The 13,544-nt window shown below is 48.3% G+C and overlaps 1 protein-coding gene across 1 annotated transcript in view; it reads left to right on the top strand.

The window, feature by feature from the left end:
• The window catches only part of LOC105908541 (protein WWC2), a 43,146-nt gene that overhangs the window by 26,697 nt on the left and 2,905 nt on the right, over positions 1–13,544 (top strand). The window contains exons 11-22 of the mRNA XM_012837071.3: positions 67–728; positions 3,097–3,217; positions 5,024–5,104; positions 6,592–6,678; positions 8,823–9,015; positions 9,349–9,468; positions 9,551–9,642; positions 9,771–10,041; positions 10,875–11,042; positions 11,768–11,860; positions 11,957–12,232; positions 13,069–13,196. Coding sequence (XP_012692525.1) covers positions 67–728; positions 3,097–3,217; positions 5,024–5,104; positions 6,592–6,678; positions 8,823–9,015; positions 9,349–9,468; positions 9,551–9,642; positions 9,771–10,041; positions 10,875–11,042; positions 11,768–11,860; positions 11,957–12,232; positions 13,069–13,196 — 2,292 coding nt within the window. The remainder of the gene's footprint in view (positions 1–66; positions 729–3,096; positions 3,218–5,023; positions 5,105–6,591; positions 6,679–8,822; positions 9,016–9,348; positions 9,469–9,550; positions 9,643–9,770; positions 10,042–10,874; positions 11,043–11,767; positions 11,861–11,956; positions 12,233–13,068; positions 13,197–13,544) is intronic.

Consider the following 13,544-nt stretch of genomic DNA (forward strand, 5'->3'; position numbering starts at 1 on the left):
TCTGTGTCGGCGAGTCTACCATGTTCTCCTCTGTCTCGGTCTCTACCCCCCCCCCCCCCCTTGCAGTCTGTCGGCCAGCACCCTGTCAGTGTCGTCGGGCAGCAGCCTGGGCTCCCTGGCCTCCAGCCGCGGCTCCCTCAACACCTCCAGCAGCCGCGGCTCGCTCAACTCCCTCAGCTCTGGGGACCTGTTCTACAGCAGCCAGCCTGACAGCGCCCCGCTAGACCTGGACTACCAGTTCAAGCTGGACCTCCTGCTCCAGGACCAGCTCCCGTCCTCCTCCTACGGGCCCCCGGGCCCCATCACCACCATCCATGAGCATGAGGTGGCCAAGACCCCTTCCTCTTCCTCTTCCTGTACGGGGCACCCTTCTTCTCCCCCCGGCATTCCCTTCTCCACCAACCCCCACTCTGACGGCCCTGGCCCGGCCCACTGCGTGCCACCCAAGTCGGCTGAGCCCTCCAAGTCGGTCACGTCACTGTCATCACGCTCCTCGCTGTCCTCGCTCTCACCGCCCGGCTCACCACTGGTGCTGGAGTGCACGGCCCTGCCCCCCTTGGCCCAGGACGCCCCCACACAGGACTACGGTGAAGGGGAGCTGGTGGGGGACTTTGCTGGGCTGGGCTTCTACGAGAGCACGCCGGTGTTTGACCCCGAGAGCGGGGACAAGGAGATGGGTGAGGGAGTGCGGAGGGTACCCCTGACCACTCTACAAGAAGGCATGACGGGTGAGCAGGAATAGGGTCCCCATTGGTAATATAATTAGTGTCATGGCTCAACCACAAACAAATTGCAAAGCACTACTGCCCTTCTTGCCCTTCTTAAGTTTTACGTATTTATTTCTCTGTAATTATTCAACCCTTTTTTTTGCCGCTGCTTCTGCTCCTAGCACTTTTGAGATATCGACATCACCCCAACTCTGAAACATCCATCCTGAGCACCTGTCGTCATTTTTCATCCCTCTTTTTTTTCCCCCATTGAAATGAACGGTGGAAAGCTAACGTGACGTTACTCACTCCGCCAGCTGTAGCCTACACTAAGTGTAGCTGGCATAACTGGTGATTATTTTGCCGCATTACATTTTTAAGTGGCAGTGCACCATTAATCAGTGTTAACCTACATCATCGTGTAGTACTTATCTTTTCAACTGAGTATGAAAAAAACTTACATAGAACTCAACTCATAGAACTCAGAGTACACAAATGATCAAAAGATGATTTTAAACGCTGCTGCCGTAATTGAGAAGCCTTACTAAATACCAGACCTAACCAGTGCTTCAAGCCCTAAATCTTTCATTTCAAACACACTGTTAAGTTTAGATATCAGTGGTTAGCATTCCTTCCTTCTAAGCAGTTGACACCTAAGGCATTTATCCCGACAGCATTTCACACGCGATGCAGCTCTTGCCATAGTGGTAAAAGTGGTCTATTTACGAGAAGTGCAGTTCTGTTCAGCATAGTTATTGTGTGTATAGTTATTTATAATAATTTAGTTTTAGTGGACCAAAGTGTGGATATATACGACAAACACTACCTATAATATCTGGCATTTGTGAAGTAGTTTCCCTCATGCTCCAGTCCCATAGCTGAAGTGTTTCAACATTCTCCCGTGTTGATCTGCAGCCAGCTCGGAAGGAGAGTTCTTTGAGCATCACAGGAAATCTACACCGCCAGTATTACCCTCACAGTCATGATGACCGATTATGTTCCGCTGCAGCGAGAGAGTGTGTGTTTATCTATCGTGTCCAACGTCGTCACTGTCATATCGACCATCCCAGTGAATCATGTCAGCTCTAGCCCACGACACCTTTATGGGCTCTGTTTTTGAAAGGTGGCTGCAGATAGGTTCATGAGTGAGACAATGCTGTGCCTGGCCTTGAGCTTCACAGGCAAAGATGGTTTGTTGTGCTGCTGAATGGTTTCCAATTATGTGTATTAATACCAGATCAATGAAGGAACAGTACGTAATATGTTTCAGATTGGCTTTGAGGAAATAACACAATGACATTGTAAACTTCCATCAAGCAGAATCGACAGACCACATCCTAGCTTCACATGAGGCATTTTTTGAAAGTTTTGAAGAAATTGCTTTGCAAAGATGAAACAAGACAGATGACCTTGTAGTAACTCTTATGCAAAGATTTTACAAGACTTGTCTCCCTATTTTGATTAACTGTGAGCTTAAGTTTACAAAATAACTGTTGTAGGAGAGCTCCCTTGAGCTGCTTAGAATGGATGTGTTTTGAGAAGAGAAGATCAATTATGCTGGGTTTGGTTCAGGCAGGTGTGCTTAAAAGAAATGAGCTATAGTCTTTTAGGACAAGAATCCCAATGAAGACCCCCTAAAATCCTACTTGACAATATTTGAAGTTGTATTAAACACGTTTGTGGTGACAAACGTCCAGTGGCTCACACAATCTGGATATACAAGGTTATATGAAATGTTCGAAAAGCCTTGCCATCATTACACTCCCAAAGTTAAAGTCCCAAAGCAAAAAATAGATAAAATATTTAGTGGAAAGGTCAAATAAAGAGGGGGGTGTTTTTTGTCTTTAAGTCCGTCCCTTACATGATGATCTGCACAGTGCATTCTGGTCTGGTCGTCTCTTTTTCTTTTTTAACAGCTTTGATTCAATCGATAAGCAAAGGCGCTTTTTAAAACACATCCAAGGCACAATGGACAGCTGAAAAATAGCCCTCTTTTACCTGTGACAGCGGGAAGTTATTTCCCCTATTTTTTAAGTCCTCATACCTGCATGTGTCTGCTGGTGTAACACTGCCATCTATTGTCAGCCAGTGGGTACTACACAGAATAACTGCATAAAGGAAGGTTTTACTTTGCTGTGTGTGTGAGACAGATGAGTTGTGCCGCGTGCCTGTACACACATTTTTTGGTGTAGAATTAATAGTGGGCCACTCTTGAAAATACTTCAAAATGAGCGGTGTGAAGTATTCCCTCATTACTTATGTGGTAATATTTTATAACATTATTCACATATATATATGTTTTTGCCTGACTACAAATGGTTGACTTAGGATAATGGTATGAAGGGTGAGTCATGTACAACTGTCTCTCTCTCTGTCTCTCTCTCTGAAGATGTGGAATTTGCACGGCATTCTGCGGACTCTCTGGAGGACAAGCCGTCGTGTGTGTCTGCTGCCGTGTCAGACGAGTCTGTGGCTGGTGACAGCGGCGTGTACGAGGCGTCTGTCAAACGGTAAACCCACCGCTCCCCATCCCCTCTACTCTCTCTCCTGCTCTCCTTTGTCAACCAGAGTTTCCACTAGGAAATTCTTTGCCAGCCTCAGTCCAGGAAGAATTTATTTATTTTCACTCAATGATAAAACCCATTTTCAGGTTGCTGGCATTTACCGTCACTCTCAAACAAACACAGAGAGTCACTGTTTACGATAGATTACGCCCTCCTCATAGAAATAGAAAATTAGATTTTCTATTCATTGCCACTGAGGACGTGATGGAGGTTTTGGGGGGCAGAGCTCAGACTGAAGCTTCCCAAAGAATGAAACGTGATTGGATCAAATCCACACTGTCTAATGGGAGTAGGAAGCGGTCAGATTTTGTGACTTGATTTATCAATAAAATATACAATAAGATATAGTTCCGCTATTGAGTTTCTAGCTTTGGTTACAACATAAAGGTCCTTAAAGGATAAAACTCTCTCCCCCCCCCCCCCCAGCTCTGACAGTCAAACTCGTAATTTAGAAAAATGCTAAAAAGTGGGCAAGGGGCTGAGAGGGGACGGAGTGGGGTTGAGGGGGTCGGGGGGTGGATGACACCTGCACTCAGGGGAGGTGGGCTGCTCATTTCATGATGTAGAGAAATTCCAAACGGTCGACTCTGTATGACAGCATGGGCCTTGCCAGGTTCAGGATGATTTTAAGCAGTAGATGACATGTTGAGCCATTTTCAAACCATAAAAAGCTTTTATAGAAATTGAGATTTTGACAATATTAACGCCAGCATTGATGTGTTTCATCCCAGTAGTCATATCATTAAGGTTATAGCAAAGAAAATTAATTGAAAAGGTACTGCACACTTAAATGTATCTTTTTTTGTGTGAAAGCCGGTTAATACTGGCAAATGGAAACACTGCCTCCTACATGTTTTTTCCTCCCTTCATTTTGGAGCCTTTCAGCTTGAGGAGGTCGGCTTTGAGCTTTGCACAATCACCTGCAGAGGTTGGCACCATTCAATCTGGAAGCAGTGGCACTGAGCCCAGCTGATTGAACTCTTAAAAATAAAAATAAAAACCTGTCCCGTGCAGCTTCACCTACAGCGTTTCTTTTACCATTGTGTGTGCAAACAAACACACACACACACACAAAGGTGTTAGGCCGGTCAGGCTGTGCTGCTGTGGTTTTCATGTAGACAGTGCGGCTTCTTAGTGCGTGCAGTCCTTCTTCCTTTAGCTGAAGGCCCAGACAAAAACAGCTGGTAATAGTGTTCACACGCACACATCCCAGCAGTTGAAATAACTGATTATGACCACTCATTCAGCATAATCATTGTCGTCTTGTCACCTTACCATTTTCTCCGTCAACCTCTGAGACACTGTTTGTCTTTCTGTACGTACCTGTAGAACATTTTAGTGCTCTGTGTTTAGGTCGCCAGTGTTGTTCTGCTGGCAGCTATGATGCCCCCTGCTCCCAGCATTTCTCTTTGTCTGACTTTTTCATTTGTCTCTGTGTATTTACTGCCTTTCTCTCTCTGATCTTCCTCTCACACTCTGTTCTCTGTTCAGACTCACTCCTTTCTTCCTCCTTGCTCTCTGTCTGGTGTGGTCTAATTAGACCACTTGGCAGGGGCAGGCTCCCATGGTGCTTCACTTCAGAAGGGCCTCGCCGTGTGTAATTAATCTGATCAGAGACCCTTCACCCAGCCCCTTCAACATGGACAGGAAATGAAAAAATAATAGCTCCACCCTGAAGTCATACTCAAGTGTGTGTGTGTGTGTGTGTGTGTGTGTGTGTGTGTGTGTGTGTGTGTGTGTGTGTGTGTCCAGGTCAAATGAAGCCGAAGACCCTGTATATATTGAGGACGAGCCAATTCTACCTGAGACAGCCCAAGTTCAGATGGGGATGAAGTAAGTAAACATACATACCAACTCAGACACACAGAAACACACCCAGTGTCTGGCCCTCACTTGACCACAATGCGCTCCAAAGGGTCCTCATACCATTTATGCTTGTGTTTCACGTTTATAAAGAACACTCTGCTTTCCACAACCTTAAGTAAAGTGCATCTTAAGATTCCTGAAAATGAACACAGAACTCTATTAAAAGGGCGGTTTGGGCTGTGAGTAATGTAGTTTGTTGCCATTTTAACCCCACTTGTACTTGGAGTTCTTGGACATTATGTGTGTGTGTGTGTGTTGCAGTTCACATATGTTGATCACTTGACCATCAGTATCCCTCTTCTACCCAACGCACACATGCTCACACACACTCACACAGCCTAGATAAGACACAAGCTCTCCAGGGGCCTCATGTACAAAACCTTGCATAGAATTTATACTTAAACATAGCATATGCACAAAAACATTCAGATGTATGAAACACACAAGATTCCACGCACCTTTTTTTGTACATCCCAAAATGCAAAATGGCGAAAGCTACCAGCCAATAAGCACAGACTCCAAAGAGGATAGCTCTTGGAATCCGGAAACGGTTGACAAGCCAGTCATCATCATGAACAAGAAGTTAGCACAGTCTCTAAATACACATTCCCTTTTAATTCAGCCATTGGCAATATCCTCTAAGGCTACACCTAACGGCATACACATGTCGTTATTTCCAATAAGGCCCATTTGTCAATACTGTGCTAATCATTTTTAAAGCCTACCAACTGGGAAACTAATAATGTTTGTAGTTGCGCTGCATAGCCTATAAGTGTCACGTACACCAGACATGAAGTTGGCGTGAAGGAACGCGCATGTTCTCACGTTCATTTCACTCTTGATACATCTGACCATGAGTGTGAAAGATGGCGTACACAACGTTTTTGCGTGTACGCCACGTTTGAACATAAAGCCCCTGTTCATACATAAGCCCCCATGGCTTTCATTCCAATGAGCATAGGCACGGGGAGGCAACGATATAGACACTATTATTTGTCAGCATTAAATATTAAGTATGAAGGTACAACTTTATGAAGTATTGATTGATTTAAAAGTACGCCTTGAAGAACACTTAGTATGATTTTATTTTACTCCATTTTAAACATAGTTTGTCGGCTCTTTGATTTGGTCTCGGTCAGACCTGCTTTAAGAGGTGTCAAGATTTAGGTTGCTGTCTGTACGCAAGGACATTTAGGTCTGGGTCTGGGCATGGAGGAAATACAATTCAGAATTCATGACATTCAAATAATCTCTGGAAATGTGTGGATCAGTGTTCAGTTATTCATAGATAGTGTTAAACATTCTCTGAACTGAGCAAATTGCTGTGAAATTGAGCTGATTTCCACATCAGTTAACCCTGATTACTGCAGACCAACAGTCACTGCAGGCCAACAGTGTAACGGTCTGGTGTCACCTCTCGTGACCCCTCCTGTCCCCTCTTCACCTGTGTGCAGGTACGACGCAGCCACCTCCAGCTTCATCATGGTGCTCATGCAGCTGCAGAACTCCACCGCCCTGCTGCTGCCAGCTGCCTCGAAAGTGTGAGTACAACTGATTGGTGCTTCTCTCCCTTCTCTCTCTATGGGTATAACTGATGTGTGTGTGTGTGTGTGGGCCTGCCTGCGTAGTGTGTGCGTGTAGTTTGTGTGTGTGTGTGTGTATAGTGAGTATGCACTGGCAGTGTTGGCAAGGCTTCATGTAATTTGATCCTATTTTCACTGTGTAGCTTTGTTACATTTCATTTTTTTCCTCATCTTCAGTAACCAAGAGGTTGTCATGAAGTAGAATGCATTTGGCATGAGATCACCTAGCATCTTCTGTCACCTTCAGAGTATATCGGCACCAGTGAGGAGTTCATTCTCCAGCACAGAACTCATGGGCTGTAATCTGCGCTGCTCTTTCATCTCTGCGTGAGATTGCTCAGTCAGAACCTCTGGGGAGGTGTTTGTGTGTGTGTTTGTGTGTGTGTGTGAGTGTGTGAGTTGTCTTTTCATGTTGCGCTTGTGTTAGAGAGGCTGTTACTGTGACAAGCAGATGTGTGACCTGTGCTGGGAGCAGCAGTGGGAGTGAGAAAGAAGGACAAAGAGGGGGAAAGAGAGGACTGGGCTGGCAGCAGGAGATGGCAGGCCAGGGTGGGAGGGGTGTGAGAGAGAGTGAGAGACCGGGGAATCACACCTCTGCCTCACACACAGTGAATATACTCACACACACACAGTGACACACATATAACACACACACACACACTGTGTTATTCCCTTGCAGTCTGCACACACACATGCACGCTTGTAGTACTCTCCAGCTCTGACTCCTCTCTTGAAAGTCAGGAAAGGGTTTGTACAGGATGTCAAACGCACATCCTTCCATACATACTGACAGACACACGCACACTCACACACACATGTACTGGCTCAGGTGCTGCCGGTGCAGCAGGGGGTCTTGTGGGCTGACTGTGTTAATTATTTATCTGGACTTCTCTCTCACTCCCCTCTCTCTCGTCTCTCTGCGCCCGTCAGCGGCTTTTTCATGTTTCTTTCATGCCGGCAGAAATTAAAACCAGGCCTAATCCCTTTCTCTTATGTTGCGGAGCTTGAAACGACCATTCGTGTCAAATCGAACAGCGGGACCACCTCTTTGAATCCGGAGCAGTCTGAAATCTGTCCTGAGAACATGACGATAAAACTTAGTGGGAGGCGTTTTAAGTGTTTCCTCCTTTTCTCTCCTATCTTTCACCATCCTGCCAAACCGCCCGCTCTCCCGTACTCCGCTCGCTCTCTCTCTGTCTTTGTGTGTCTATCTCAAACACATCCCCTTCTCTCTAATGCTTCTGACTGTCTTTGTGTCACTCTATTCTTCTTGCTCTATGACTCCCTCTGTCTCTCTCTCTCTCTCTCTCTCTCTCTCTCTCTCTCTCTCTCTCTCTCTCTCTCTCTCTCTCTGTCTGTCTCTCTGTCTCTGCTTTCTGTGGATAAGAAACAGGCTTTGTTGTTGGCTGGTTTCTTAAGCTCCATAGATGTACAGATCAGGTGAGAGATGGAGGAGAGGACTGGAGGCTAGGTGTGCATGTTTGGGGTGGGGGATAGTGGTTTCTCAGCTACCTCTGGGAAGGTGGAGGTGATGAGTGTGGCGCTGGTTTAGCCCAGGGGAGGCAGGTGTGGCGTGAACCAGATTGGGGGGGGGTTTGTGAGGCTCAGCGCCTCCAGCATGTCCAGGCTTGACCAGGGGTGTCAGGTGTCTCGCACTAGCACTGCTCCTGAAATGAGTCAGCTTCGCTGGGACGTGTTGGTCGATCATGTGGAGAGATTAATGAGATTAATGTACTTCAACCCAAGGACATTATTGCATGTCGTAGTATTTCTTTGGCTGTGGAAACATTGAGGAATCCATCATTTGGCCTGCATTGCTATTCTACCCTCACTGAATGTAGTATGCATTACACCAGAGATGTGTCATGTCATAAACTGGTTTAGATATTTACAAACATGCAAATGTGATAAGCTGCTAATAAGATGGTGGCAGCAGAAGAGTTCCCGTACCTCCCGTGCTATGTACCATCTTGACTCGTACCCCTTTTACTCTCTTGAGTGGAACCACAAGGTTCAGGAAATGGCCTTCTTCTCCTCTGCGCTGCAGTCCATCAGCCCACAGCACTCCGTCTCTGTCCCCTGACCTGCTGTGCCTCCCCCAGGTACCTGCGCGTGGCGCTGCTGCCCTCCTCCAGCGACGCCAGCTGTCTGTTCCGCACGCGGGTGCACGCGCTGGCCGAGCCGCTGGTGCTGAGCGAGGTGTTCCACGCTGAGGCCCCGCTGGCGCTCCTCCGCCTCAAGACGCTGCGCATAGACGCCTGCACCGTGGGACACACACACCACGAGGAGTGCCTGGTATGTTTATACACACACACACACACACACACACACCACAAGGAGTGCCTGGTATGTTCACACACACACTAGATTAAAGTCCTGTGTATGTGGGAGTAAAGTATGGACCAGTAAGGCTTATGGATGCGGGATGCACTTTCAGTAGGCCAGTGCAGCACCGGACTGCCACTATTGCTGCTGACCTCTAGTTTTAGCTTAATTTTAGCTAACGGCACAAGGACTCAGAAACCACCACGGGGCTTTTTAGCACCTTTTTCCAGTGGATGGTTTGAGCGTACATCACTGTTGAAATTCACAGCTGATGGATTTGTCTGTGTCTGTCTGCTTCTGTAGGCCGGAGTGCAGGTTTCTTTGGGTGACGTGTGCCTGAGCGGGGACATGAGCAGTGTGTGGTACAGCCTTCTACCCTGCAGGAGAACCAGCAAGGAGCGCACCCCTCCACCACTGGACCTGGTCAGTACCCCGATCATCATTAGTGCTAATGCTGTTTCGGTATCAGAGATGTGTAGCCGTATTTTAATGTGCTTGTGTTTAGGATGCCGTGTCGGCCTTGCTGCAGAGGACCTCGACTGAGTTGGAGGCTGTGGAGCAAGAGCTGGCTCGCGAGGAGAGCCTGGGAGAAGAATGGTGCGATTCTGAACACACACACACACACACACACACACACACACACACACACACACACACACACACACAGAGACATACTCGCTGCACCGGTGCTGCATTAACCCGTCCCTGTGTCTGTTTCTTGGCAGGTTGGCCATGCTGGACGAGCCTAGCTCAGAGCTAGTCCTAGGACAAGAAGACAGAGATGAGGAAGAGGACGAGGAAGAAGGAGATGACAAGGAAGTGAAGGGCTGTGCAGAAATGGACGAGTGTGAGGAATCTGTTGGAGCGTGTTTAGGTGAAGTGAAGGTGGAGGAGGAAGAGGTGGGGAGTGGAGCAGAGAGAACCGAGGAAGTAGAAGAGGGCAGCAGAGGAGGAGGGGAAGAAAGACTTCCTGTAGCGGCCGAAGGGCCAGCACTGGTAAGTGCTCTCTGTGTGTGTGTGTGTGTGTGTGTGTGTGTGTGTGTGTGTGTGTGTGTGTGTGTGTGTGTGTGTGTGTGTGTGTGTGTGTGTGGTGGGTGGACAGAAATGCCTTTGAGTGCTGCTTTTAAACTGAGGCTGCTGTGGCTTTTGATCTGAACTACTGTCCTTTTCCCCTCTCTTAAAAAAGAAAAAGAAAAAAGAATCCTTTCATCTATAGCAGTCCATTTCTGCTGGGCTGTTGAAGTGAGTGTGTGTGAGTGTGTGTATCTGTGTGTGTGTGTGTCTATCTGTGTGTGTGCACACGCATGTCAGTGTATGTACACCTTTCAAATCACTCCCCAGCGTTTTTGTTGTTGTTGTTCTTTGAGGGGTTCACATAGGCCAGTACTATTTGCGAAAACGCCCTGTGCTTGCCTCAGGATTATTCCTTGTGGACCAGCTTCAAAAGAAAGCCATTACCAGTTAAAGAGTGCAGGACTGGCTTCCTTTGTGTCCTCAAGGCTGCGGCAACACATAGCCAACTGGAGAAGTTCCATTACTATAGTGAGGGAGGGGTGGGAGTGTGTGCTTGGAAATCGAGGTCTCTGTTTTGTACCTCGGTGGCCATTCAGTAACAATGACCGGCTATTCTTCCCCAAAACATCAAGGTCAACACTCTGTGGAGGTCTCAAGACTCCAATTTAGTTCAGATTGGAGGCAGCCAAAGCTCAAAATAAAAACCGCTTTAACCAAACTACTCCACTTCCAAAACTCTTTAAGCGTGGTGGAGTGTCAACTCCATTATCGAAAGGTCAAAGGTCAGTTTACCCTATCCTTGCACCCCCCCGCAGGTGGACAAGGAAACCAACACGGAAGCGGCATTGCGGGACGGGCTGTCTGTGAGGCCCAAAGACAGGCCGTGCCTGGGTCCGCGTCAGCAGAGGGGTTTCGTCAGGAACAGCCTGATCCTGCGCTCGCAGACCTTCTCCCCGGGAGAGCGTAGCCAGTACATCTGCAGGGTAAGACACACCAGCGTCCTGTGTACGTGGACGTACCTGCATCATACATTATGTAAGTCAACATTTGATCAAATATGAACTTCACAGCTGGCACTGCTAGCTACAGAGGATGCTAAACACATTAACTAGGCAGATGACTGTATCCATATCAACAATGCAAAATGTCCATAGAATGTCTTCTCATCCAATCAGAGTAAGCGACAAACTTTGTACGTCTGCGGCCTTTAAAGATTTGACATGTACACGACAAGGTCTGCGACACAAATGTATTTTCTTATGCCATTTTTTGTCACCTGCACTATAAATTGGCCTTAATACACGTGTGGAGCAGAATCAGTGAGCCTGGACAAGACTGGTGGATGTTGGATAGTGTTGTCCGTAGTCAGTATTGCATCATGCAAGCAGGCAGGCCTCAAGTTGTCAGCAGTGGTGGGATGGGCGCTGTCCCCTCAGCGCTCCTCCTTCTCCCCCCCCAGTCAGACATATGCATCCGTAGTGAGACTTCAGGGACTTAAGATCAGCTCGACACTCAACAAGCCTGTCGCCACGCCAACCCCAGCCAAGCTTTCCACTGATGCTGTTCACTCTGCCACCAGCATCACCCTTGCCATCTCACTCCCAGCAGGGCCACACCCACATGGCTCGCACTGAACAATCCCTGACTTTAATGTTGGGGTTTTCCAGACACGTCTCATGTTTTTCAGACTGTCCTTATTTCTTTGCAGTTGAACCGGAGCGATAGTGACAGCTCCACGCTATCCAAAAGGTCGCCCTTCATTCGCAACGCCTCCGAGCGCCGCAGTCTACGAGTCAAACGGGTATGTGAGGTGGTATTTCTACTACTAAATGATTGAAGGTAATCAGTTTTAACCTTTGACCCTACTGACCTCTGCCCTCTCCCTCCTGTGGGTCAGACGCTGTGCCAGCCGGCGGTGCACGGCGCGGGCTCAAAGCAGGTGGCCCGCACCTCCCTGGACCTGGAGCTGGACCTGCAGGCGTCACGCACGCGGCAGAGCCGACTGAACGGCGAGCTGCAGACGCTGCGGGAGCTGCGCGCGCGCCTGGAGGCAATGAGGGACGGAGCGGACGCAAGCGGGGCCAAGGCCAGCCCCCAGCAACCACCCCCGCTCCCTGCCGCCGTGCTGCAGGATGAGCGCTTCCACAGCCTGCTGAGGCAGGCCGAGAGACAGGTAGGCTGCCAGCCACACTCATCTGCCTGTGTGTGTGTGTGTGTGTGTGTGTGTGTGTGTGTGTGTGTGTGTGTGTGTCTATGTATGTGTGTGAGACTTATGGTGATCTTTTTGCCTGGCCTGTGAAGTTGCACGTTGTTCCATAATGTGGCTCTCGCTTCTCCTTCATGTGTACATTTTCCTCGGCTGATCAGGCTTCTCAGAATTTAATCCCGCTCTCTGCGATCCTGTTGTCACTGCATTCTCAGTCTCCTCAAAGGCCTCTCCAAACTATTCCAGTTATTTTCATCAGCGGGACCAGACTCTGTAAACAAAGCTGATCTCTTAGCCCTATGTAAGACGCGCAGAGAGGGATTGAAGTAGGCAGCAGCCGCATGCTCAGACTCTGCGTCTGTCTCAGGTACTCGTGCTTGGGAGGCACTCGTTAACACCAAGGCCAGCCAGAGCTGCTTTACTGCATCTTGTCTGTTTGTATGTCTTGTTTGTCTTGTAAGATTGTTGTATTGATTTTTGGAGGAGGCTGTGGTTTTAAATCTCAGCATGTCTCGAGGGCTCCTGAATTTTGGCTCGTGTCCCTCTGTCTGATTTTTTGTGAGTTTTCCCTTGTGTCTTGATTATGTGTTGGTTTTGATGCCTTCTGCCTGTGTTTTTTGTGCAACTTTGCACTGACCTTCAGTTTGCCTTGAAAGGCGATCTGCTGTGGAAACTTGGGCAGGACTTTGAACATTTGTTGTGAACTCAATCACTTTTTTCCTCAGGCCTGTTGTGTTTGATTACTCTATCCTAATATTCCCTCTTCCTTCCCGCCCTCCCTCTCTCTACATCTACTCTCTTAGGCCGAGCAGTCGAAGGAGGAGCAGAGGCAGGAGCAGAAGGCGGACAAGCTGATGAGGAGGGCCTCGAAAGACGTGTGCCGCCTGCGTGAACAGAGCCAAAAGGTCCCCCTCCAGGTTCAGTCATTCAGGTGCGCCCTCTACCCTCGTGCATGTACCAACATGATCACTCAAAATGATCACATCAGTTCAGCTCAGCTCAGGTCGGGTACACTGGCAATGTTAGATATTCCTTTGTCCAGCACACACCAGCCCTAACGGCTGCTACACTCACCAGATGTTGTCTGTCGGTCTTTGCCCGACACTCTCCGCCACCCCACTGGTGATCTGCTTTGTGGTGGAGCCCCACCTGTAAGCTTCGGGCTTTGGATGGGCCAGCTGCCCTTTCAGGCTATTAGCAGTACTAAAGCTCCACCCAGTGGTTGAAGAGTGCCACTGCAGTCCAAGGCTCTCCTGTCCTCGCCCCGGTATTCACGAGG

The sequence above is a fragment of the Clupea harengus genome, chromosome 22 (genome assembly GCF_900700415.2).
Source record: "Clupea harengus chromosome 22, Ch_v2.0.2, whole genome shotgun sequence".
Classification (NCBI taxonomy): domain Eukaryota; kingdom Metazoa; phylum Chordata; class Actinopteri; order Clupeiformes; family Clupeidae; genus Clupea; species Clupea harengus.